The sequence below is a fragment of the Vanacampus margaritifer genome, chromosome 14, assembly GCF_051991255.1.
Source record: "Vanacampus margaritifer isolate UIUO_Vmar chromosome 14, RoL_Vmar_1.0, whole genome shotgun sequence".
Lineage (NCBI taxonomy): Eukaryota > Metazoa > Chordata > Actinopteri > Syngnathiformes > Syngnathidae > Vanacampus > Vanacampus margaritifer.
Genome location: NC_135445.1, coordinates 12,710,420 through 12,738,353, shown reverse-complemented (window position 1 = coordinate 12,738,353; position 27,934 = coordinate 12,710,420). Strand labels below are relative to the sequence as shown.

The following is a 27,934-nucleotide window of genomic DNA, read 5'->3' as shown; positions in this document are numbered from 1 at the left end:
AAAGCGTATCCGTGCCTGACGGAAATGAAGGGCACCTGACAGGTTAAAGACAGCTCAGTCGTTTGCGGTTCAGCTGTAGAGCATTTAAAACTTCCCTGGGGATCATTTTTGCTGCCTTTGAAATATGTCACCTTGTAATAAAGTGTCAGGACAATTTTAAATGACTTTTTTTTGGCCTTTTTTCTCCTTGTGGACACATTGTGAAACTCTTAACTGTTTTAAAGCATTGCTATAATCTGGACGACGGAACCAGGCAGCATTTTTCGTAACGACCAGTCGCCCACCCAAACACGAGGCGAGCTTTGCTTTTACTACTTTTTATAAGCAGCTTATCTCACTGCAGAGAAGTTTGGATCCAGACAGTGCAGTTGTTAATACAGCACATTCTTACGAAGCTGAAATCGGACCAAATTCATGCAGCAGATCATCTTATTCAGGGGTTCTCAATAATTGGACTCCGGTCCGGATCGGGAACTCAATTTCTCCCATGTCACACTCATCAGCCTATCAAACAGTTTGTCCAGGGAACTTTTAAGTGGGTGTGTGAAAGACGGCAAGTGGTGTAGATAAGTTTTGGGAGAAATAGAGCCTTTTGTTAGTGAGCTGTATTATTGCGAAGACCTGTAAGACTGGATGACATTCGTGTTTCAAGAAATGAGCCAAACCAATGGAGAAAAACTGTAACACTGATTCGGACTCAGAACATACAAACTGAAAACAAACTATGGATAGATAGATAGATGGACGGATGGATGGATGGATAGATAGATAGATAGATACAGTAGATAGATAGATAGACATCATTGTAAGTGAATGGTACAGTCTAGTTGTGCAGCTCCCTCCCTTCCTCCCTCATTATCTGCTCGGCTTTGACGTCACGTGCGCTCCTCTCCGGTTGCCATGGCAACCCCTCCCCTCCGGCCCTCCTCCCCCCATCTCCCTCCTTCCCTACCCTCCCGCTGCACAATGGTACAGCCAACATCTTGCAGCACAATGGTTGCAAGGTGTCACTGAGCTGGGGAAGAGTGAATCAGCATCAGCTAATCTTCGCTTCTTGATTTTTGTTTCGTTTTTTTTATCATTGTATTAATTTTTCATATTTTTTATTTTTAAGTTGTTTCCATCTTCCATTCTCAGGATCCCGCAGCCATGATAACCGCAACGCTTCCCATCGGGATGTTTTGAACTGGACTGGGTTCGTCATCAGCTGGCACGGAATGGTAGGTAGGACCGTTGCATGCGTACACCAACCCAATATCAACTGCAAGAGAAGGTCATGTGGTGGGAAAAAAAACAAGTTAATACATTCTATCAGTCTCTATTCACATCAAAGATATGTTTTTTTTTGTTTTTATTACAAGGGTATTCAATTGCTTAAATGTTGCCAGCCCATCCTGTATCGGCAAAACAAGACCATCAGAATGTGTTACTGCATGGCATCAAGCTATTAAATCCCACCACGTCACCAAAGAAATCAATATGGAACTCCATATTTTCTCCTCAAGGGCTAATTGTCTTGCATATTTGATGCAGCCATGCAAATGGCCGCTAGATAGATGGATGGATGGATGGATGTTGCTCTTCAAAACAGGAGCTCCATTCTGTGTAGGCCCGCATGCAGTTTGTCCCCCACTCCACCCACCCCCTCACTGTCTCTCTCTCTCTCACACACACACAAATCAGCTGCATACCTTGTGCATTATGCAGAATATCAGTGGACTTCAGCGGGGCAGAAGTGCGTGCACATAAAGTGGGCAAAATTGTATTTATAGTGTGTATTTGGATTCAGATTCGGGTGTCCTTTTATAGTTCAGGGGGTTGTGGGAAAGCCATATGCAACCCGTGTTGAAATTCTAATGGTACAGTATCAATATGCAAGCAATAAATATCGCTGATTGGCCCATTTGACCTTCCAAAATGATGTGAAACTCCGTAATTTCCCACCCATGTTCTCTCAACATGGACTAAATAGTAATATCACAACATACGTTATCGTTGTCGGTTATCACAACATGGATACGCAGACCTAAAAAAATAGACATTAACAGTATCCACACTTCACGACAGTTTTAACTTTCCAATATACCATCAAATTCTCCTGAACTGTCAACATAGAACAAAAGAAAATAAATAAAGATACCATATCATACCGCATCGATATTAATGACCCAATGCCTGATTGAAAAATGGCCACAAGAGGGCGGACGATTGCGAGTACTGATATCCCGAGATACGGCAGGATATTGGCCCAAAACTGATATCTGGTATCAGTACTCGCCCATTTCTAATAATTTATACATTCAAATATAACATGAACGTCTGTTAAAAATAAGTAAAACTAAAACAGAACAAAAACCCACAAAAAAAAAACTACAATATCCAATTGGTTGCTTGATTGGTTTTAGTGTGTTAAATAAAGTCAGATAATATCAAAGTGGCCTTTGCATCCTTCTTTTTCTCTGTTTGCAGCTCTCCAAGAAAAGTTTGGACACAACCTGATTTAAAACAACATAGCTTAACCTTTCAGTTCACTAGCTTAATGCTAATGCTAAATAGCATTAATTTTGTAGTGATTTAACCCTTTGGGCAATGAACTTAACACAAAGTGCAACTCATGTAAAGCGACAATATAGCAGTACTGTACTCACCATCATATATTCATTATCATTTGCATAGAACTACTAATAGTGAATTCAAATATTAACAAACTAAATTAAAGCAATTCAATTAAACTTGCATTTTAAGGCACCACTGTACTGTATATATTTTCGTATATCATGCTTGCTGTTTACGATGAATTTCTATACAAACTTTATTATTAAGATGACATGAATGATCAATATATCAATTAGCGCTACTTTTGCTGTATCGTGATACCACTGATATTGAAAAAAAAATACCACTTAACATTGTTGATACGTGGTACAAATATTTTCTCATACAAATATCATCATCATCACTATCTGTCTGATGTCCAAAAATTTAATGTATTATCATATCGTGATTACCACCATTACTGTTCGCCCACCTTTGATTATTCTTACACAAGTGCAGTACTATACATTAGGAGTCCCTCCACTTGCATTATCATTGCGGGGATGCCATTCGGGGCGATTATCATTGTGTTGCAGGATGCCACAACAAATCCTCCATGTTGAAAAACACAGATAAAGAGCCAAAGAAAACGCTAGAAGAGGATTCAGTGGCTTTGACCTTGCGTTGTTGAATAATTCAGGAGCGTGCTTTCATGCTTCATGTGGAAGTGCTGCAGGGAACACGCTTCACCATTAAACCAAGCTTATGACCATTCTATGGAAGCGTTTATACGACAATGATTCACGAGGGGTATATATGTCGATATGCCTGTAAAATGAATGCAGATAAGCCAATTTTATTTCTTAAATGTTTACTCATAATCATATTGATTGATGCCAGCATGCTTGCCAAAGGAGACTTGGCAATGGAAAAAGTAATACAGTTACAGTTGATATGTCAATATAGTCATTAGTGCAACTTCAACTTGGAAGTTGAATACAATTTTGTAGAAAAAATGGGCTTCAAAAACATGACAGGATTAAGTGATGTTGGTTTTTTTCTTTTGTAAACCACATAAGAACACACTCTGATGATGACCATAAAACTGTCTGCTCAATAATTAGTGATAAAAGAACTCACAACTTCATGAAGCAATTAAGTAAATGCCACATTTCAGACGTTATTACTTGTGAAGACAGCATTCCATCACCAAGCCACCAAAATCAATTTGTCAATTAACGTGGCAGTGTGACTCACTACATGGCTAAACAACTCTAACATTGTTATCAGAAGCCAATGCTGGTTACACCGTTAGCTAACACTAATCAGTGCCAACACTGCAGCTCTGCTTAACGTTTGGCTTGGGCAGTTGCTTCAAAGAGGTTATTTTGCTCTGGCATAGCTGCCAAGTCATTGGCTGAGAAATGGTGTGTGTGTTAATGTCAATTAGGCTGACATTTTCAGAATTAGGCAGATCCCTAAATATGTAGTTGGTTGTTTAATTTCACACTAGATGTGTGTAAGACAAAGTCAATTTTCATTAAAAGCATTGGCTGTACAAATAAAGGTTTTATGTTAGCTATAGTTTGACCCAAATCACATGTCACATTGTCTTCGATATATTAGTTTTAAAATTCCATATTTCATATTCCGTATACTATCCACAAAACCGTCACTATTATGGATGTTTTTATCCCTTAAATCAGACATTAAGATGAACTAAAGATTCACTTTGACTCAATAGATTATTTCAAAATACTCCATCTCAATTTAACGCATTACACAATTAACTCCATTTTTAATGCTTTAGCCACGCAACCACAGCGCACTGGCATTGTTAAAGACCTCATTTGTACCATTCTCTAATATACTTTCAAGATGGAGGAGACTTTATTCCTATTTGGAGATAAAACCCAACACCTTTGACTTTTACATATAAATCCTAAATGTGTTTTTCATTAAATTGATTTGGTGGTATTTCTATACGGGGCGGCTTCACTATAATCTTCATTAAAGTTTACCATTCTTGAGGAGGGCCCCCCTCTATCGACAGTGCAACAACATTTAATTCTCACTGTGGTATTACTCCAAACAATCAGATAAACACGGGAGCACAAGAGCGTGGTTACACAAGTGGATTGATTCTTGTGAACATGCGGCTTTATTTTGCTTGCGCACAGCAGCTTTAAGTGCAAGATTTAAAGCTGCGACACATCTCTATGGTTCAGAGTCCAGAGTCTAAAGGCAGCACATTAATTCTAGAATAGACTTGTGTGCAGTTTCTAGAGAAATGAGAGGTGTGAATGCTAAAAGCAGAATACTAATATTTGAATGCATTTGCAATGTTGTGGAATGCAGTGAATATTGTCGTTGAAAATATGGAATTGCATTGAAAAATAATAATAATGTGAAATGTCATTGAATGAATATAATGGCTGTTAAATAATTAGACAATGATTAGCATATGTAATTGAACTAAAATCTGTTGTGACGGGGATTCGAATTTTGGGCTCCCACGCACTCATCTGCCCTAACTACTGGACTGTAGTTGACATGTAAAAAGCCTCAGACAATGTACAGTATGTAATTTCATCGAATAATGTGGTATAATACCAAAAGCTGTCATTGAAGGTGGATTTAATGGGTTTATTACTGTCTTGCCCATGGATACATTTGCAATATACAGTGAAAGTTGGGATTGGAACCCCCAACCCCTTTTCACTGGACAATGCACTTTACCAACGCTGCCACCGCAGCAGTATCAAACACCTCTGAATGATGATGAGTGGTATTTAAGTGAGTTGAATTCTGCCTTAGAAAGTTGAATGTCTTTCCCAGTGAAAATGAATGGGGATTTGAAAAAAAAAGAAGTAAAATATTCAATTGTGGAAAAACTGTAAGTATGTGGGTTGACAAAAATTATAGCCCGGGAGGCATGAATTTTTGGACCATGTTGAAATTAGAATGGTGTAAATTGGATGTATTATGTGGGGGTTGAAAGAGGACAAATAATAATGATAAAATATCAAAATAACTGCTTTCACCTTTCAGCATTCACACAATAAAATTCTAGCATTTTCCTTTCCTAATCGTGCTTGTGCTAATGTCATTAATTTTTACACCATGATTAGTTTAATTAGACAAGTATGAGATGGCTTAATGCCCTTTTTTGGGGGGGAGGGTCATTCCTAGGGTTTCAAATTACTTCCTGGTTCACAGAGGATGACAAGTTGATGGGATCTTCCTTTTTTTTAAATTCTAAGCAAGGAGAATGCAGGAGAATCAAGATACAGTGTAGGCGTGCAAACTATTTGTTTTGGCTATCTGATCAGGCTATTTTCCTGGTTTGTAGAGGTTGATATTAAGACATCAGGAACCGTTTTGATTCTGGGGGAATGCTCCAAATGAAATTCAAACGGCGTATTAAAAAAGAAAGACGTTTTCCTGAAATGCAACCCACGGGCAACATATACAATGAAAACAGCAGGGCCCCCAAAATTGAACCCTGTAGAACACCATACGACAGTGGGGCAGAGTGAGACTAGAAGCAACTCAGTCTAAAACAAAGTTATGTTATCAGTATTGGTAGTTACTAGTTATCGTATCTGTACGGTATTTATCAGTCCGTAATTATCGCTGTTATTCATAATCAGTATTGGTAGCTATCAACTACTAACCTGAGATCACTTTTAAGGAATGCTATGTACTGTCACCATAGCTTCAGTACCCGAGTAAGATGTTTTCAGTTTCTAAGCAAAAAGGTGATTTGACAAGATTCAGCAAATCCCGCTTTCGAACATACTACTATAAAAAGCACACAATAAATCACACACCTCCTCACAACAGACTGCACAAACCTCGTTTACATGCTAGTGCTGTAGGGTTCAATCACCAAACTGCAGTGTCAGCGCGCTTTCGACAAACACACCAAAAAAAAAAAACACACACACACACACACATTGGCCAGACGAGATAAGAAAATTTATTTCCTCACTGATGAAATGAATAAGCTGCCAGGGAGCGTTCGAGATTCCCGTGCATGGGTCAGTGCTGTTTTGTTACCCAGACTTACATTCTGTGGGTGCCTCCCCCCTCCCCTCACTGCGCTTTCTGCGTTACTGCGGGAGAGGCTGCTGAAGCCAGCACTCACAATGGAGCTTTGAAGGGTGGGTTGAGGGAGTTGGGGGGAGGGGGGAAGGGTAATGTAGGCGTTTGCATTCGGGCCGGGAGCCTGGGAGCGAGGGGGAGGGACAAAAGGGATGGTTGAGGATGAGGGGAGACATTTGTGACGACTCAACGTACAAAGGATGTGACAGGGAGAACAATAACACCATTGCGGGCTCTTCATCCCCAAATTAACTCCAACTGTAAACGAGCAGTCATCGTATATGCTGCTTCATTGCACTGTGCTGAGTCAGAAACAACGTGCGTGTCCAAAGCAGAGCACGTCTCCATTAGTCCACTCTTCTATTGACGTTCTTTTTAGGAGACGCAAGGCGCAGTCCTTATTGACGCCAGCCTGTTTGGATGACGGTGTCGGAGAAGATTGAATTATTGGGTTGGTTGGCCTGAAAATGGTATTCTAAGATAAATAGTGTCGGTAAATTAAATTGTGACAAATTAAATTTCTCACAGAGTAACACGGACAGAAAAATCGTACTAAAGCAAAGAACAGTTCACACATACTGTTTTTTTTTTTTTAACATTTGAACCTAGAACAAGTTTGTCTGTCTGTGGTGTACTCCAGATGAACAACACAGCACACTAACAACACTGTAATTATCGACCAGGCTTAACATTAACAATTGTCGTCGGCCCAGAGAAGCTCGGAGAGGAAGAATCACTCCTAACACGCAGCACAGCACTGGATAATCTGACATCCGATAATTGGGCCTTTGCGGGCTTTTATAAGAATGGAAAAATGCTCAAATTCGGCCGGTTTCAAAAGCTTCTATTTTTCTGTACATTTTGGGTAAAATGGTGGATCATTTTGAAGTAAGATCAGAAATAATTAAAGTGTGTCCTTTTTCTGACTTTGGGCAAAAGAATACCTGGACTGATAACTACAGTCAATTTCATCACTTAACAACCATTCATGAGCACATTATAGACAATTTAGAGTTTTCAATAAACCTTACATACATATTTTTGGAATGTGGTAGGAATATGGGAGAATGAGAGCAGATATAGATCAGAAAGATGTCCCACCATATAACATGACCAGGAGAAATAATCAAAGCAGTCCAGTTCAAGATGGTTTGCTGGGATTAAATAGAACAGTTCTAAAATGGTTCAGGTCCTACTTACAGGGAAAGGAGTTATTTTGGCATGCAGGGTCCCTCAAGGGTCAGTCCTTGGACCCCTTGTGTATGCAATGTGCTATATAAATAAAGCTGTCTTGCTAGATAGATCACAACAAATATATTTACTGTAGTTGTGTCTTTTTCAAATGATTTGTGTCATCTGACGTTTACTGGAAAAGCACATCACACAGTAAAAGTACTGCACAATTCTCGATTTAATACGTTTACGTTCCTCTACCAACAACAAATTTGGACCTAAGTATGAACGTGTTGTAGTCTATCACTAACCTAGCAGTAGCCATTATTACAGTAAATATTTGTATGAAAAATACTTACACCATAAATCTAAAACAATCCAATGAAAAAGTAAGTGAGCATGACATATTCAAACTAGTCCATTGTGTGCCATTTATAACCTCGAAACATCATTGTCTGCACCGTATTAAACCGAGGACCCCCCGTATTTTTATTATTATTTTTTATTTTTTTTTACAAAGCCTACCTAAGTAACACTATACTACTGCAAAGACTCTCAAACTGCCAGGATTCCCTACAGAATGATGCAAAACCAAGCAACAAGCTGCACTACAGACACACAGCATTAAATGTCACTTAAAGATCAATGGACGCTCCCTTCAACTGACTCTCTCGGCATACAGAGTCACAGTAGCAGCTTATTTTGGATGATTTCGTCGGATTTAAAAACCACAGGCCCTGTTTTGATTTTCAAGTCAATATCTGCTCCTTGTCTGCACCCCGCCTCGACTGAAGTAGAAAAACGGAAAACCAAGCTACTTTTTTCCTGCTTATTAAAGCTCTCAAGCCGCTGGCAGCGAGTCATACTGCACTCAGGGTGATGTATTGCCGCTTGATGGTACAGCGCAGAGTGTCGTCTTTGATAAAACCGGAGCAGCACTTGAGACCCAATTTGGCCAAAGAGTTCAACCAGCAAGCTCACACTCTTCATCACTTTGCTAGAAGGCAAACACACTGAGCCTTGGGAGAGGTTTAATAACTGAAATATACACACAGATGGCTAAAGATTAACATAGCGCAGATATGGATTAATAGATGATGTAAAAGCCGGTCCAGTTTTTTTGCCATTCGCTGGTGGGACGCTGCCTATTTTTAAGGGTATTCTGTAATGTTGAGACCAGCTTGTCAATTTATACACCCAACTCATTGCTCTCTCCCTGCAAGTTAACACAGCAATTCTCCAGGCTAGCTTAGCTAGCTAGCTAGCTAGCTGGCACATCACAATACAGATAGATTTGCTGGATCAAGGCAAAAAAAAAAAAAACTAAACAAAAAACAGGTCACTGTGTGTAAGGGTGTTCCACAATGCGTCAACCGGGTTGCAAAGTACCACATAACATTTACATCACACTGTTATGTTGAAAGTAGCTTGCAAAAGCTTATAAATGATAGATCCTACTATTTCTCTGCTCTAAGTCAGAATTTTGCAGGGTCTCTGTTGCCGCCATCACACTGACTGTTAAAACTGCTCTTTTTCTGTGTCGCTGTTCTCTGTGGTAGTCGCCAACAAAATAAAAATGGGTGTAGAAAGTTGACCCGAGAATCGTGTTTGCTAGGGGAGTTTCACACCCAGCACTCACTTCTCCTGCCTTGTTGTTGTATTTGGTTTCATACAGTAGAAGTATTTTATACAGCAGAATGATGTCATCTAATTACCTTAATGTGGGAAGCTGCAGTATCCGGGATATGGCGGTGTTGTGTGTAAAAGTCCAAGGCAGATGCAGCACAGATGCAGCAATTTTGTAGGGTCTGCCTGAAAGAATGTAGTGCCTTTGTGCACTAGCAAACAAAGGGAATAAGGTCAGTCTAAACAGGCCACTGTACAAATATAAAATCTAAATGTGTCATATTTCGTTTTTAAGACTTCAATGCTCCCTTTGGACTTGGCAAAGCATTAATCGTGCCATAATTAGAGGGTCAGTGAAGCTAAATGTCACATCTTCCTGAAATACCGGAATTTCCTTGGCCCAAATTGAACACTGTAAAGTTACAGAACTCGAGCAACCAACTTGAAACTGAAACTCAATTTTATCGATTATGTTTGCTGTTGTTTTGGACACTAAATCACCGTTTTTTTTTTAAATTTCTCCCTCCCTCTGTTTTGTCTTGCAGGTATTTATGAGTAGACATTTCTTATATAACCGCAGCCAACCGATCCTGGATGTAAAGCTAGCCTTTTGTCAGGTGTGTGTCCCTTACAGGTAAAAAAATAAAAAGGTACAGTACTCATTCTGTTCAATTAACCCCTTTGCTGCTGATCTACACGATGAATGATGTTTTCACACCAAATGCAGTGCTGATCATGATTTTTTTTGGGGGGGGCATGAAATTAGAAAAACGGCTTTGCAAGTTTTCTGTTGTACTGTATGTGCATGGATTGTGGTCAAAGGCATCTATTCGGAGGAGGACTTTATTTCATATAATTTAATAATTTAATATTTAAATACAGTATGTTTTTAATTTATTAAAATACAAATAAATAATTGTCCTTAATTAAAATGTACTGTAACAGCGTAAATGTCAGCTTTACAGACGCCACATCTAGCATGATCTGATGTCTACCGCGATACATGATGGTATCAGTCATAGTAATTATATTTAAAATGTGGCGGTTATTTGTTTGATTGTTTGAGGAGGCCACCATTTGAGAAAATATGTTATATTTAGAACAAACGGTTGACTACTTGTGAATAATATGTGACTATTAGCATGCGATGTCGTGACGACACGTGCTCAAACGATGTGATGACTGCTTCAAGCTTCCTGTTTAATTGCCATCATTGGTACAATAAAGGGCACAAGTCAGTCGATTGAAATAATTACATCATGGGTTTGGTTGGCTTGTCACTCATCCATTACGTAATCTTTTAGTCCATGACGATGGTAAGGAGTGTACACAACTTGTACTTTGTAATACACAACACATGTTTATTTTATGAGTGAAATTGCAATTGCAAAGTTAAGTGCAATTCTGCATTTGTCACTGTTTAATGCATTGTTTAGTTTGAAACCCAAATGAAATTACTTTGTTGTTTAAAAAAAAAAATATATATATATATATATATATATATAAAATAAATATTAAAAAATATTATTATTATTATTATTGTAAAAATAAAAAATTGGACTGGCCCAAAAAAACTGCCCTGGCATTTAGACATGACTCCTTCCTTGGCTACCACGGAGCTCTGCCACTGATGCTGATTGGTTCAGCTTGCTTTATAAGATCACTAACGCAAAATGCAATTTTGTTGTCTATGTTGCTTACCTCGTGCAGGGTTTTGGAAAACAAGTGGATGTGTCATATATCGCCAAGCATTACAACATGAGCAAAAGCAAAGTGGACAACCAGTTCTACAGCGTGGAAGTGGGAGACTCCACCTTCACCGTTTTAAAACGCTACCAGAATTTAAAGCCCATCGGCTCCGGAGCTCAGGGAATTGTCTGGTAGGTCGTTTTCGTTGTTCTTTTTACGAGCTTCATTAACACTTTTATTACGATGGGATTTTGTTTTGGGAGGTCTCGTTTAGCCGTTAATTGTTCTTCTTGGGATAGTGGTGTAGTTTGTTGTACAAATGAATAACATAGTCATCTAAGGTAATAACACGGGTTCACAACGAGTTCAAAATAGTTAGCTGGAGCTAAAAAGCTTTAAAAAAAAATGTTGGACATGACTATTGAACACATGTGGGCCAAATTTCCACTTAATTGAATGTTAAGTGCAAAATTACACTTTTAGGGTGTAAATAGTGAATGCCGTCTGGGTATACTTGGTTCATTAGTCCCATAAAATATATATATTTTTTAAATTCATTTTGGAGTTGCGCCAAGTATGGACAGCTCCTAGTATCATCTCTCGGCAATTTTTATTGCATTGCTGAAAAAGTCCGTCTTAATTCTGAATATTAATAATCCGAAGGCTAACAATTCCACCGCCATCAAGGTTACCAAAATTTGACAATTATCTTCTCATCATATGACTTTATACTCGTAATATTGCTATTTTTCTCTAATGTTACTCCAATAATTTATTCGGGGGAAAAAAGTAAAAATAAATATCATGACATTCCAGTTACAGTTTCTCTGAAAACGAAATTATTATCTGTCATTTTATTTACTTTTTTCCCCCATTGTTTTTTTTTCTAAGAGTGGCCCAATATTCCTGCATTTACATAGTGTTTGTCCATAAAATTATAACTTCTGTATATTTTATAAAAAAAAATTGACTTTTTGCAATCAATATTTTCTTCTTACTCTTAAAAACTAAATATTAGTTTGTTCTTGTAGCTGTTGTGACTTTATTCTTCGAACATTACATTCTTAAAGTATAAATCCACATATAATTGAAATCCATTATAAAAGCACTAAACTCTATAACAATAAATATAAAAAAATAATTAAAAAAATATTGCAAAAGAATATGTGATTAGGTGAATTCACAGGTGCCGAACCACAAATATGCAAGTGTCCAACTGTGTTGCGATTTTGTATTTATATTTATTTTGAATTGTATTTACAACTTTATTTTGGTAACATTACCAAATTTTTTCCACAATGCGTTATGATTTAAATACCCGAAAATAAATAAATTGTAGTTTACATATTGAAATGTAATACTATTCTCTCACTTTCCCCCCTCATTTTTATAACTAACGTAAAATTTACGTAAAATGTAAAACTTGTGTTTTACTTTTTTTTTATTTAATTCTTGTATTATCACAACTTTTGTGTAATATTATGAATTGTTACCCTATGACATTATTCTGGTTGCATTACATCGTTTTTATGAACATATATTGGTTGTTTTATCAATCCTACTATGCACTGTTGTACTCCATCAAATTAACTGCTGTGCTAAGTGTCGTTAAAACAAAAACTCTGGTGGCTTTTAGCACAGTTCTTAAGTTTGAATAAACTGTTGAGGCATGGGGGCATTTAAATTCATGGCACTAAAACCTTGCTGTGCTTGGAATAATACGCGAGCCAAGAGGGATCGAACGGCAAGGCGGCGGAGCGAGCTTGTTTGTTGTAATTCAACGCACAACTGCTGAGCCTCCGCTTTAAGCAAAGCACGAAACCTGCATCGCCAAACGGCCACACACGGGCCGCTCGCTAAATAATAATCAAGGGGCTGGGCTTGTGCCCGTTTGAGGGAGGTTGCGAGCGACGCATGTCAGGGGAGTCAGGTCAGCAGCTGTCATCAAGTCATGTGGTGTCATATGGTGACGGTATTATCTTATCTGAGCCAACTCAATCAGCCCCCCACCCTCCCTGAAAACTGCCTTCATATCTGGCTTTCTATTGCGAGCAAATGGGATACATTATGGAAGTAATCTCATTTAGTTTCATTAACACGATTGAGCTTCATCATGCTTGTGGTGTAATCCTCCGCATATTAGCGGTAAACTATTTACAAATTCATCATCACCGCCAAAGCCTTGTCTAAATAGGAAAGTAGTATTACACTGTACGTTGAAGTGAGAAACAAGCTTCATATGAGCCAGGTTTAGCCTGAGTTCTTTGTGGAAATTATGAAGTCATCACCAACATACGCATTGTTTTTTATTTACTATTTTTTTCTATTTTTCTATTTTTATTACTCGAAAATGTTCCTTTTTTTTTGTTACATGGGAATTTCTATTAACTGACATTTTCCTCAACGATGTCTTGTTACAAAACAAGACATAATATTTTTTCACAGAAATTCACTTTTAGCCATAATACTCCTACGTGGTAGTTTGGCACTAAAATATGGCATTATTTCTTATATTATGATTTTGATCTTCTGATATTCTGACATTAACACTTCACTATTATAACATCAGTTTTTCTGATAATGTTTTATCATATTACTGCAAAATTAATTATTTATTATCATAATGACACCATTTTTTTTGGGTTACTTGTGACTTCATTTTTGTTAATTTTTGACACTTTTATCTGAAATTCACATTTTTTGCATGGCCGTAATACTCCTCCATTGATCCGCCATAAAATTATAACTTTACTGTCACAATATTATGCCTTTTTTCTTTAATAAATAATACTTATTATTGTAATTTATGACGTTTTTCCCTTATTATGTTGTGACTTTGTTATTATAACAGTACTAATTTATTTTTGTAATATTTTGACTTTAGTCTCGTAACATTACGGCATTTTATAATAATATTAGGACTGCTTGTTATATTGAGACTTCATGCTAATTTCCTTTGAAATATATATTTTTTGAAGTGTGGCCCTAATACTCCTACATACAGTGAGGAAAATAAGTATTTCACCCCCTGGTGATTTTGTGAGTTTGACCCTTTACAAAGAAAGGAACGGTCTATAATTTTCATGGTAGGTTCATCTTAACAGTGAGAGACAGAATATTAAAAAAAATCCCAGGAAATCACATTATATTAATTTTAAACATTTATTTGTCTTTTATTGAGGAAAATAAGTATTTCACCCCCTACCAACCAGCAAGAATTCTGGCTCCCACAGACCCAGGGACAAGATTGTAGACCTGCACAAGGCTGGAATGGGCTACAAGACCATTAGCAAGCAGCTGGGTGAAAAGGAGTCAACTGTTGGTGCGATAGTTAGAAAATGGAAGACACACCAATTGACCATCAATCTCCCTCGGTCTGGTGCTCCACGCAAGATCTCACCTCGTGGAGTGAACCGGATCATGAAAAAGGTGAGGAAACAACCCAGAACTACACGGCAGGAGCTTGTTGATGATATCAAGGCAGCTGGGACCACAGTCACCAAGATGACCATTGGTAACACACTACGCCGTAATGGATTGAAATCCTGTAGTGCCCGCAAGGTCCCCCTGCTCAAGAAGGCACATGTACAGGCCCGTCTGAAGTTTGCCAATGAGCACCTGGATGATTCAGAGGAGGCTTGGGAGAAAGTGCTGTGGTCAGATGAGACTAAAATCGAGCTCTTTGGCATCAACTCGACTCGCCGTGTTTGGAGGGCGAAAAAAGCTGACTTTGACCCCAAGAACACCATCCCCACCGTCAAGCATGGTGGTGGAAACATTATGTTTTGGGGCTGTTTCTCTGCTAAGGGTACAGGACGACTTCACCGGATCGAGGGGAGGATGAATGGGGCCATGTACCGGGAAATCTTGGGTGAGAACCTCCTTCCCTCAGCCAGGATATTGAAAATGGGTCGTGGATGGGTGTTTCAGCATGACAATGACCCAAAACAGACAGCAAAGGCAACAAAGGAGTGGCTCAAGAAGAAGCACATTAAGGTTATGGAGTGGCCTAGTCAGTCTCCAGACCTTAATCCTATAGAGAACTTGTGGAGGGAGCTGAAGCTTCGAGTTGCCAAGCAACAGCCTCGAAATCTTCAGGATTTGGAGAGGATCTGCAAAGAGGAGTGGGCCACAATCCCTCCTGGGATCTGCGCAAACTTGGTGACCAACTACAAGAAACGTCTGACCGCTGTGCTTGCCAACAAGGGTTTCTCCACCAAGTACTGAGTCATGTTTTGCTAGGGGGTGAAATACTTATTTTCCTCAATAAAAGACAAATAAATGTTTAAAATTAATATAATGTGATTTCCTGGGATTTTTTTTAATATTCTGTCTCTCACTGTTAAGATGAACCTACCATGAAAATTATAGACCGTTCCTTTCTTTGTAAAGGGTCAAACTCACAAAATCACCAGGGGGTGAAATACTTATTTTCCTCACTGTATATTTGTTTCTCCATATTTTTTTTCTTGTAATATTATTTTTATTATTTAATCTCCAAAACTTTTCATCATAACGTAAAAACGTGTTTCCCGCAATATTGTGGTCACCTTCTCTTAACCTCCCATTACATTACAATTTTCCTTTCCAAACATTGTCCTTTTTTTGTTACATTGTTCTGTACGGCATTTTCTTTTCAGTGTGACTAATACTTCTTAACAGTGCTTGTTTCATAAATCACAGCTCTGTTTTCCTAATATTATGACTTTTGAATGTATTAAATAATGTGGAGAGACATACACATAACACGAACCAATGTGTGCACATCTCTTGACCCTTATGACTCCGTGAGGATGAGGAAGGATGAAGGCTTAAAGCACTCGAGCTGCTCATGACATCATCTTCCTCTCAGCCTTGCAAGTGATGGCTGCCTCACTTAAATCCCTTCTGAATCAATGTGTGTGTGTTTTTTACATGTAGGCTCCACTGTTACCATGGTCACAAATCATCCCCGGGTCTGCAGTCTCCACAGAGATTGAAATAAATAAAAAGATACACGCAACCAATCCCTCAACTGTCATCCTCAAACCCACACGTGAATTTATCACAGCAAACATGACTCATGATCAATAATATAGCACTCAACTCATTTGACAACGGACAACCATACAACATGTTTATAAACATACAGCCTGATTAGAGTTACTGGTAATAATATTTAAGTAAGTATATATTAAAAAAAATATATATATATGAACAATACCTTGTTAGCCTCTAAAACAAAAATCCTTCTAGGGCCATGTATTGTCTAAATCAGTGGTTCTCAAACTTTTGATACCAAGTATCAACCTCAAAACATAATAATCTTTCCAAGTACCACCATCATGATCAACAGTAATATACAGTAAGTATAAGTTTAAGAGACTATATAATCCGTTATCATAATTCATCAAATTTACACATTCAGTTTAGACTTTTTTTTTTTTATAATGGCAACATAATTTCATTGTTATTGCCATTGCTAGCTAACACTTAGCTGAGTTTTTGCTACCTTTATTATCATAGCACCATAAAGATAGTGAGCAGAAGATAAGCAAATATTGTTTTAAAGGAAGTGCTATGCAAACATAACATTTGTACATATTTGTAGATTTTTAACTGCTTTTTAAATGAGTTTTTGTTTTAACGACACTTTCCACAGCAGTTAATGACTGCCGCCGTTTCAGCAGAGAAGCAGATCAAGGTTTTTGTTAGTTATGGTGTTTCTTTGTTTTTGTTTTTTTAAAACATTCCTTTGATATTGATTGGCACATTAAACGCTAACATGTATTGTTTTTGCCAACAGTGCGGGTTATGATGCTGTCCTCGACAGAAACGTGGCCATCAAGAAGCTTAGCAGACCTTTCCAGAACCAGACGCACGCCAAGAGGGCATACCGCGAGTTGGTGCTTATGAAATGCGTCAATCACAAAAATGTAAGCGACAACCTGACATTTTATTCCTTTTCTTTTGGTTTTCCTTTAAGAACTTCCTAACAAGCAAAGGGAGTACTACTTTACTAAATGCTACCTTGAGAAAAAAAGTTTTGTAATTGTGGAACTGCCTATTCGGAGTAAATGTTTTCGACTCGTGATTGCAAACTCGTTAGAACGATTACATTCGAACGTACTTGTAGGCTAAATGCTAAAAACATAGCATTTTTTCCCCATAATGCCACGGGGTATTGACTTGTGCATCCACAAATGTATAGATGCCATTTCTCCCCCAAACATTTGGCCTACATTAATACGTTTGGAAATTAAGCAAATTACTAGTTTATTAGTAATTTTTGTAGTTTTGTTATCATGTCTGTAGTGCATAATTTCATTGTGGGGAAAAATGCTATATTTTTAGCATTTAGCTTACAAGTACTTTGGAATGTACTTGCAAATGCATTGAACATATTTGCAAACTCGTTCGAATGAGTTTGCAAATTCGTTCAAATGTGTAAATATGTTTGAACGTAATTGTTTAATCCACATTTCCACACTTTCCCCCTACATAAAATATCCAGTTCTGGGGAAAAAACAAAAACAAAAAACAAGGGACCAAAAAACCCTGGTCTTTTCCCACAATTTGTATTACTATTTGATTCCTGAAGAAGAAAAAAACTCATTCTTTAAATCACATTTGTATTTTATATTTGGCAGTTATGTGGTTGGGTATAGAATAAAACAAATATGGTAAATTTTTTACCAAACGTATACCTATAAATAGCAAAATTCAAGACATTTGTAATTTAGTCTTAATTTTTTTTGCATTGCTATCAATACTGTAATAGAAGTTATTAAAGGACACATATTGAGATTCTACAGGTGTCTTGTATCTAGTAAGCTGAGAGAACCCACTAAACTGTTACTGTCTATGATTAAAATACATTTGTATGTGTTGAAAATGGTCATCTTTTTTCATATCTACTCTCTCCTCTTCCAGATTATCAGTTTATTAAATGTCTTCACGCCGCAAAAATCATTAGAGGAGTTCCAAGATGTGTAAGTACAACGTGCATCTTTGTCAACACATATAATGAAAAGTCATCGCCAAATTTCACAGAAGGATCGCAACAGCTTTTCCCTTTACTCGGCTTGTCATGACCGACGGCGTTATGCACCATGTTCTCATTCTCGCACTTGCTATGGTGAGAAGACAACCCCCACATGTCATCAGTGAAAGTGGGTGTAAAGTATTGTAATGTAATCGGAGTCGGTACGGATGCATGTATCATTTTAGCATGCAGAGAGATGGATGTTTCCTGCCTAGCTATAATTATATCTATATTTAATTGTACATACAGTATAACTACAGCCTACTGTAAAATGTATTACTGTATATTGCAGGCATAAGGCAGAATCATCGCATCTCTAAAATCAACACTTTTCAGGGCATTAAAAATGACCCTGTCGAGGTAGACCTAGTCAGATGAATAAAAAAAAAATAAAAATCTAATACAATAATTCAAAGAGTTTGATGTCCGCCATTGATCCGCGGGCATTTGTGCCACAATGCTGTTACACGGTCCATGACATTAGATCACGATTGGTTTCGCTGCTGAATCCGAATGTTGCCCAGGTACCTAGTGATGGAGCTGATGGACGCCAACCTGTGCCAAGTGATCCAGATGGAACTGGACCACGAGAGAATGTCTTACCTGCTCTACCAGATGCTATGCGGCATAAAGCACCTTCATTCAGCCGGCATTATTCACAGGGTAGGATCATTTATTTGTGTCCTAACTAATTTCAACATTGTTTTGCTTTGTTTGGGATTCATCGGACCCTCTAACTTAAAAAAGTTATTTTTATTTTATTTTTATCCTGTCATGTAGGACCTGAAACCAAGCAATATAGTGGTTAAGTCAGACTGCACTCTCAAGATCCTGGATTTCGGACTGGCTCGGACTGCCGGCACTAGCTTCATGATGACCCCTTATGTAGTGACGAGATACTACAGGGCACCCGAGGTTATCTTGGGCATGGGTTACAAGGAGAACGGTAAGGACTTGCCACATTATTTTTTAACTAAAATTAAAGAATGTTCATGGTAGATTACAGTTTGTCACGACGGTCTAATAGGGAGAAATGTAGAATTTGATTTTGGAGTGTCTTCTGGTGTACTCATAGTAGGTAAGCATGAAGGCTCCAGTAGTCATAGTGTGCAAGCAGCTTGTTCATAACATGTGACAAGACTCATGCTTTATCTGAGAAACGCTTTCCAAGCTTTGGTGGGTGCTGCTGTTTTGGTTGGCAACAAAGTCAAATGTCACATGTAGTGAAAAATCAATAACCAAGGCAGGCTAGGTGGAAAAAAAATATTGACGTAGCTCCCACAAGCATTTATTTGGACACACACAACAATGTGGAGCATCTAGGGGTGCGGCAATTACTGTATGCAGTTTAAAACATTGCCCTTACGTAATAGAAGATCGTCTTTTAGTACTGTGCCAGAAACTTGTTTAAAACATGAGGTCAGATTCGCAGTTTCTCTGAGATACTGTTTATGTTGTTCAGTACGTGCTACTTTTTTGTTTTTTGGGAAGTCACCCCCCCCCCCCCCAAAAAAGTCTTGACAATTATGTTCTATGCAACCTCACTAGTCTAAAATACAGTATTCTGATTAATATTTGCATTAGTAGAATACAAGTTAAGCAGCAAAATACAGCAGTTTTTATCAATATAAGAAGGCGGCCTTTATGCCACTTGCTGTCGAGTGAAAATGACATCACAGTTGCTCATGTCTCAGGTAATAACCAATCACAGCTCAGCTTCAGAATACAAGTGAGCTGTGATTGGTCGTTGCCTGAGCCCTGAGCAACTGTGGTGTCATCTTCAATAGACAGTGAGTGGTGAAATGGATGCTGGATTTTGCTATATAACTCATATTCCACATATGTCATTTTAATCAAAATGTCATGTTTAGACTAATGAGGTCACATAGAACAGATTATTGTCAATAAATGTTTGAGGTTGACTTCCCCTTTAAATGGCGTAGCCCCCCAGAAAATAATCTTGTACGCACACAGTATTGTGCGACCCATGTGTCGAAGTCTCCTTAAATGCTAACCATTGACTCTACATAATGTTCCATCACCTTTAACACTGCACAGGGAACTCATTTACAACATGTACTAAAACAGCACCTGTTAATTCCTCTACTACTGCTTTCAAAAAGGCTCAGCTGTTAACACATAAGTGCCTTTGTGTTAACAATTGTGTATCTGTGAACTAAATACTGTACTTCGGTCAAAACAGTTAGCAATTACATTCACATAGCGATGTCGCTTATTAGCAAATACTGCTAAAGAAATGTACCAAACACTGCACCAAACTCGTGTCTGTAGAGTGTAGGCACGTAATAAATCTTGTAACAAATCATATTACAGAGGTGATTTAATCAGTGAATGACTTAATTTAACTCTGCGGTATGTTTGCAACACACCTTTAATATATTCATTAAAACAGCAGGAGACAAAACAAAGCCCTTGTGACTGGAGCACAACGTTTATAATTGTCCTTGTAGTCGACGTGAAGTCTTACTGAACATTAACTTGTTGGGTAAACAACACTATGACTCATCGTCATATTGATGGAGTCTTGCAGCCAGGTTGCCTGGGTTCACATTTCCTGACATTTTAGCCCCACTAAAGCCTCACTTTAATATTTCAGTTTTTTCTCTCTCTCTCATATGCAGTAGCACTACAGTATGAGAGCTAGTACTCTGCTTTCTTATGACTGCTTTCTCTCCTAGATGTCTTCAAGGTTTAACACTAACCTTTTGCTTTTCCCTTTCTCTTTCCACCTCGCCTCGTTGCGTGCAGTGGACATATGGTCGGTGGGGTGCATTATGGGAGAAATGGTGCGCCACAAAATCCTTTTCCCCGGGCGGGACTGTATCCTTGTTCAAAGTGTGCTTGTTCTTTAATGGTAGCGATACATGTGTAAAAACAGGAACAAATTTGAATTGAAAAATTATATATACTTATATTTATATACATGTATTTATTTATTTTTATTAGCATGTACTTACATTTTCAAACACTCACCTTATGTTCTCTAAATGTTTCTGAGACAGAAAACTAACCCAGTGACACTCAAATAATGCTTTGTTTCCTCTCTGATGAACCCTGCAGCATACAGTAGACAAAAAATAATCAGTTAGTCGCAGAGTATTTTGTCATCTATATTAACAAGTGCGTGTTGTCGTGAGCGCTTACCTGGAGTGATGCATCTCCTGTGGGGAAGCTTTAATTGCATCCCCAAGATGGCAAAAGGCTGCTTGTGATTGTACTGCACGTGTGTGAGTGTGCATGTGAAGCATGTGAGTCACAACACTTAAAAAATAAATAAATAATGACACATGGTAGCTTATGAAGCATTTCAGAAAACTGGGGTTTCGTAAATTGACGAACGCAAATCAGTCCACTCCGTTTTGCCTTGATTGCTTCATTAATAACAATTAATTGACAAAATGGGACTTTTCACGACTTGCGACACCATTTCTGCAGTCATTTCTGGACTATAAACCGCTACTTTTTACACTTGCATTCGACCTTGCGGCTAATACAAAAGTGCGGTTTATCCATCAGATCACAAGGGGGCGCACTATAAAGGAAGTGCAAGAGCATCAGGCAGAGCAAAACAAACCAAGTGAGCCCGAATACATTAGGAGAGATAGAACGAGAGCGAGACAATTTACGCCCTCATTATGGAAAAGCAAGTAGCGGGAACCCGGTGTGGTAACATTAAAACACCTGCGGCTTACAGTCAGGTGCGGCTTATATGTGTAACAAACTCAAGTATTCCCCAAATTTAGCTAGCGTGGCTTATAGTCAGGTGTGCCTTATAGTCCAGAAATTACTGTAAACAAATATTTGACCAAGGTAGAGCAATTTAGAAAATGGCTTTAATGGTAATTTTAGCCTTGCTCTCTACCACCGACACAGTAGTTTGAATATGTGATGTGTCAGTCAAAAATAAGTTGTCATGTGCGGTAAATTGCTCAGAAGGAAGATGAAACACCAACCATAATTTCTATATCAACAGATAAGTAAATTTAATATAGACATGGTGGAAATTCAGATATAGTTAGCTGGTCCTTAACGATCATGCTATGTGTCTTGGCATGTGTCTGTTGCGAAGAACAATGGTGTTGATTTGCTTTTTTGATGGTTAAATTGTGCTCTAGAGCGCACGTTAGCTAGCAAGCAGGCTAGCTGTGTTTTGCTAAATGACTCGAAGACAACGCAACCAGACATTTTATACATACATGTGAGAAATGTCTTCCACAAACCTGATGAAGGAGGTTCGGTTTCTTGTTTGTCCCTGGCCTTGAGAAGTGACTACTGCTAAAAAATTTAGTCTTGCGAGTGCAGCTATTGACGACATCCATTCAATGTACTGTATCCTCCTTACCCACTGGTTCCACAGCCAGTTGATTAATTTTACTTTTTTTTCCCTCTAAGAAACTGTAAAAATACCCAGAATCTTTTGACTATTTATGGCCTAGAATTGTTTTTCATACAAATATTTACTACAATTATGACTTTACGTCATTAGCTAATATGCTATGTTTTGACCAACATACAAATTTAAATTCAACTCAAGCTATGAAAAAAAAATTGGGGGTCAGTGTACCCTTTAGTTTTTAGCAGTTCAAAAATGTACCAGCCAATCACAGGGCGCAAACAAGCAACCGTTCACATTCATGATACAAAGTTTAGATTCTTCACTGACGCTAAACTTGGAATGTCGGAGGAAGCCCAGTGAAAACCCACACAAGCACAAGGAGAGCACGCAAACTTCAAACTGGAAGGCCTCAGATTATATTCGAAACTCAAACCTCAGGACCGTGTGGCAGCGGCGCTAGCGCTTCAAGAGGTTATTTAGCAGTAATTTGAGTTTGTGTATGTGTGTTTGCGTGAACCCAGTGGACATGTGGTCAGTGGGCTGCATCTTTGGAGAGGTGATTAGAGGCACAGTGCTCTTCCCTGGGACGGACCGTATCCTTCTGACATCCAACACTGCCTGCCCAAACTTTTACCAACTCAACATGTTGACCCAACCACTTGCGGACGACGTTGACGTTCTCGCTCAGCAAGATGGCGGACAGTAATTACTGGATTGCTGATGGATTCAAATTGTTGTGTTGCTTTGTAGCACAAAATTAGATGCTTTTTTTTTATCCCGAGTTTTACACAAAAAGTGTCTAGACAAATCTCCATAAGTACATTCTTTAAAACTATGATTTCCCAATATAATCATTTGAATGTTCTAGTGATGTTCTTGAATACTCTCGCTGTGTGCATGCTTGTATTTGCCTTAATGTCGCACCAGACATCGACCAGTGGAACAAGGTGATCGAGCAGCTCGGTACACCGTTACCGGAGTTCATGAAGAAACTGCAGCCCACCGTGAGGAACTATGTAGAGAACCGGCCCAAGTATGCTGGCCTCACCTTTCCCAAACTTTTCCCAGACTGCCTCTTCCCCGCTGATTCTGAGCACAACAAACTGAAAGGTGAGAAGACAGCAAAGGTCTATTTTTTTTTTTTTACCTGCTGACGTCACACTTGAAGCCTTGAACTCACAATTGTTCAACCTTTAGTTCCTCTGATTTTTTTTGGGGTGGGCTCGTTTTGTGCTGTGACATTGAAGCTGCTGCCTTCTAAAATATTCATCAATCAAGAAGGGGGAGATCAGAGTGTCATAGACAGGAAGCGAGTGCGACCAAAGAGAGCGAGAGAGAGAGAGAGAGAGAGAGACGGGGAGAGATTCCCCTCGACTGAAGCAGGATGCATGGATGGATGGAGAAATGAAATAGAGAGTAACAAGAGGGCATCATTTTACAGATTTACCGGCAGTTCTATGCAGAGGCAGCAGTGGGAGGAAGCTCCTACGCTTGCAGTTTGTCCTCTGTGCTAGTGTAGCTATTTATAGTGAAGATCAGAGGGTGTGCTATCTAGACGAAGGGTGGTCTGTCTACTGTAACTGAAAGCTTAAACCATTTTCACATGAAGTGGACATTTTAAAGTCATTTAGGACATGGCCAAGCGTGAGTCAGAGATGAACTTGTCCTAGATTTGGGGTAACCGCTACCAAATTTGAACCATGTATACAAGACAGCTGGGTAAGTTTGATGACTCATAAAACACGAAAAACACAGGAAGTCAGACATTTTGATCTGAAGCAGACATTTTGGCCCTCAAGTTTCTTCTTCTTTTTTTTTTTTTATTGCTACATAATTTCAATCTTGTATACCAGAAGGAGTCTTGCGTTTTTGTCGTAGGAGTAGCATGATTGCAAAGTCTGATGACGCCATAAAACATAAAAAGGGACTGGAAGTCAGCCATTTTGATCTGAAGCAGCCATTTCAGTCATTTTGACCATTTTCTAGAGAGTTTGTCGGATTGATGCCAAATTCCAATCACGTATGGTGGACAGACACGTGATGATAAATAGCAAATCTTTCCTGTTTGTCCTTGCGTGTGGGCGGCTCAAAGTTTGATGACTTGCAAAACACAAAAAGACACAGCAAGTCTGCCACTTTACTCAACTTGGTCTGTTTATTGTGTGCTTCTTTTCAAGGCTTTCCTTTTTGTTTATTTCTTGTTATTAAGGCAACCATTTTGTGTAATTGCCTCATGAACTCCAAATACAAAAAGCTGTATGTTTATAAAGACTTAATTTGAAAAGACACATAGGAAGTCAACCATTTTGACTCAAAGTGGTCATTACAGGGCAATTTCCAGAGATTCTTCGAAGACAAACGTGTCAAGCTGTTTCTTCTTTGGTTGTTGCTTCCAGGTCTTTCCGGTGCACTGCTATTGATATAGCGCCTCCATAATGGCACAACACTGCAACTGCAGTTAAAATGCGTTCCTGCTGAGCTCAATCAACACACCTGGAGCACTGTGTTGAGTGATATTCAGTGGCTCAGGCTAGAGGAATTTGAACAACGTATACTAGACTTCGCTTTTCGTAATTGCGTGTAAGTGGAGCCTGGCAGCCAAGTTTGATAACTAGATGATTGTGGCCATGTCCACAGTTCACGGTACAGTCGCAGTATTCTTGTCAAAAGGTCTGTCCGTCAATGCTTCCATCTTAAATTTTCGTTGTTTTTTTTCCCCCCTCCAAACTACAGCAAGCCAAGCCAGAGACCTGCTGTCCAAGATGCTAATCATCGACCCTTCCAAGCGGATATCAGTGGACGAAGCCTTGCAACACCCTTACATCAACGTGTGGTACGATCCAGCTGAGGTGGAGGCGGTGAGTAGGCCTCGAGTTGACCCTATCATCGCCCACCCAAAAAAGCTTGACAGTATTATTTTTTTTAGGTATATTTTGGGGGGTTAGGTGAAATATATTATAAGTATACAAACTATACTATATGATAGGAGTTTGATTTTTAATGTGTTCTGCAATTTTTTTCAATGTAATTTTTAAATATATATATATAAAAAAAGGATGTGATATCAGTCATTTTTAAAGGGATTTAACCAGAGCCATTTTGAGCATCATGGAGCCAATAACTGTCAAAGTCAAAAGGACCCTTGCCTTGACCTAGACCAGCAATGTTTAACAATTTGAATACAACTGAATGATATGCCTTAACTACTTTATATCAGACATTGGTTGACTTTTCTTCCTCTGGCACAGAACAAGACACTTGTACAGCATAACATTTACCTTAAACCAGCACAGCATTAATAATCTGTGATTGGATAAGAGTCCAAGATTAAAAGATGTTTTACAAAAATTGGTTAAAATTTGTGACCTGTCAAGCACTAGAATGGAAATGACTTTGACCTCAACCATTTTCAACATTTTGACGTATGTTGTAGATAGGGTCACTGGATTTGCTCTTGAACACTTGAACAGAATTTCTGATTAGAATTTTTGATTTTTTTTTGCTGTTTGTGATGTTCTTCATCAGTGCCTCGTTAGTGTGAGGTGACAGCGAGATTGGGAAAAAGCCTTAAACAAAAAAAGGGAATTTTTTTTTTCCTTTTTAAATATATGACTGAAATATATGCACTTACCTCTGATGTAACCTGACTGTATATATATCTATTTATCTATATGAGTGGCCTTGTTCAACACATGTTCTGCTGTTTTCCCCCTTCTCTAATGTCACCTCATGCTGATGAAGGCCAGGGATCTCATCCAAATATCCATGGTAAATCACCACCAACGCTTCTGCAAAACTCTCCCTCCCTTCTCTTGACAAAATATGCTGAACGGATGTCAAAAGTGCACCTCAGACGTGACCATTTTGTGAGGGGGGATTTTCTTAGCTCAATGGAAACTAAAACTTGTGTTCTTCAAAAATCAAGTGTTGATATATTTGTCTCCTTAGTTGTGTAAATCAATAAGGGTGTATGTGTGTTTACTTCCTAAGCCAGCATGTTTTCGTGTGCATCTTTTACACATAAAAAAAAAGGTTTTATTGATTGTTTTGTCTCCATTTGTTTATAATGTATGCAAGTATTGCAGCGTCATTTAAAGAGCTCGTTTGCAAAAACACATTCAAAGAAAATCAAGAAAAAAAATCTTATTTTGACCCCAAAAAATAATACATGTTATTTTATTTTTTTTCCAGAACATTTCTTGTGTTTTTGCAAACAATCTCAAATCTTACATATAGAAACTGAGCTCTAGCCTTTAACTGCAAAAGACACGGCATTATACAAGAATTGCTAAAGAGCTGCTACAACACGTAATAACTAAAGATGCTGCAATTTCTTTCCAATTTTGCAGCCTCCACCTCAAATCTACGACAAGCAGCTTGATGAGAGAGAACACTCCATTGATGAGTGGAAAGGTGAGACACATTCAACCGCATACCATATCTTTTATTCATTGATAAATTATTATTGTTATTATTGCTAGTATTTATATTGTTATTATATATTATTGATATATATTTTATCAACATTTTAAGTTATACTTTATATTATTTATTACTTAACGCCAAAGAAACTACTTTTATATTTTATTTATGTATTTAAAATTTATTTTATAACATTAATACTGGTACAGTATGTGTTATTTTTTCTGTTAAACACAATATCACCAATTTTAAATAATTAATGCCACAGGATTGTAGGATTTCTAGGTCTTCTGATTTTTATTTATTTATTATTATCTTATCAATTACATATAATTTAATCAAATTTTATGTATTCATTCTCAGAAAATTATGAAAATATATCTATATTATGTACACATTAAAAAAAAAATTGTATTTATAAACTTCGAAAAATACAATTAATCCGTTCAAGTCGACTTCACGTACAGTCTGCGCTGTGCTCTACAAAATGTATTATTATTATTATTATTATTATTATTATTATTATTAGCATCATTATCATTATTATTATTGGTAGTAGTAGCAGTGGAAGTAATAGTAACCATATTATTTGTTCTGTTATCAATATTGAAAACATTTGTTTTTGTTTTTTGAAATTCTTACTTGTGTTCCACAGAGTTGATCTACAAAGAAGTAATGAATTTTGAGGAGAGAACGAAGAATGGCGTAGTGAAGGGACAGCCTTCACCTTCAGGTACTCTCAGTGCATAAGCCTAATCGCTCTGTAAGTCAATTTTATTTACAACCTTACTGGACCCTCTGATATTCACACACACCATTGTCTTGTTCGTCTGTCTCCTTTTTATTCTATTTTATTGCTAAATCAAATGCTCAGCGCTAATGTATGATGAATATATGTTTATCTATAATATAGCATCTATACAATACTGTAGTATGGTATGGTGATTTGGGTTCTTGGGAAACAGAATCAGGTAATTTTTCATTCATTTATGGGAGGTTAT

General features: G+C 38.0%; 1 protein-coding gene and 1 long non-coding RNA gene across 10 annotated transcripts in view; one reads left to right on the top strand and one right to left on the bottom strand.

The window, feature by feature from the left end:
- Positions 1-946: 946 nt before the first annotated feature.
- mapk10 (mitogen-activated protein kinase 10) overlaps positions 947-27,934 on the top strand; it is a 31,345-nt gene continuing 4,357 nt past the window's right edge. For 2 of the 9 annotated variants that reach the window (XM_077585952.1, XM_077585956.1), the window contains exons 1-13: positions 947-1,220; positions 9,987-10,058; positions 11,152-11,321; positions 16,916-17,045; positions 18,043-18,101; positions 18,679-18,817; positions 18,935-19,100; positions 20,924-20,995; positions 23,439-23,621; positions 25,245-25,369; positions 26,253-26,279; positions 26,861-26,924; positions 27,589-27,666. In XM_077585952.1, the coding sequence (XP_077442078.1) occupies positions 1,218-1,220; positions 9,987-10,058; positions 11,152-11,321; positions 16,916-17,045; positions 18,043-18,101; positions 18,679-18,817; positions 18,935-19,100; positions 20,924-20,995; positions 23,439-23,621; positions 25,245-25,369; positions 26,253-26,279; positions 26,861-26,924; positions 27,589-27,666 (1,288 nt within the window). In that variant the 5' untranslated portion in view covers positions 947-1,217. Of the gene's footprint in view, positions 1,221-9,986; positions 10,092-11,151; positions 11,322-16,915; positions 17,046-18,042; positions 18,102-18,678; positions 18,818-18,934; positions 19,101-20,923; positions 20,996-23,032; positions 23,105-23,438; positions 23,622-25,244; positions 25,370-26,252; positions 26,280-26,860; positions 26,925-27,588; positions 27,697-27,934 lie in introns of all 9 variants that reach the window. The other 7 variants (XM_077585957.1, XM_077585958.1, XM_077585962.1 and 4 more) reach the window with 6 other exon arrangements.
- LOC144063935 (uncharacterized) lies at positions 956-22,276 on the bottom strand. Its single transcript, XR_013296656.1, has 4 exons — positions 21,149-22,276; positions 20,878-21,021; positions 9,531-9,653; positions 956-1,261 (listed from the first exon to the last, which is right to left on the bottom strand). It is a non-coding gene; the product is annotated as an uncharacterized LOC144063935 (long non-coding RNA).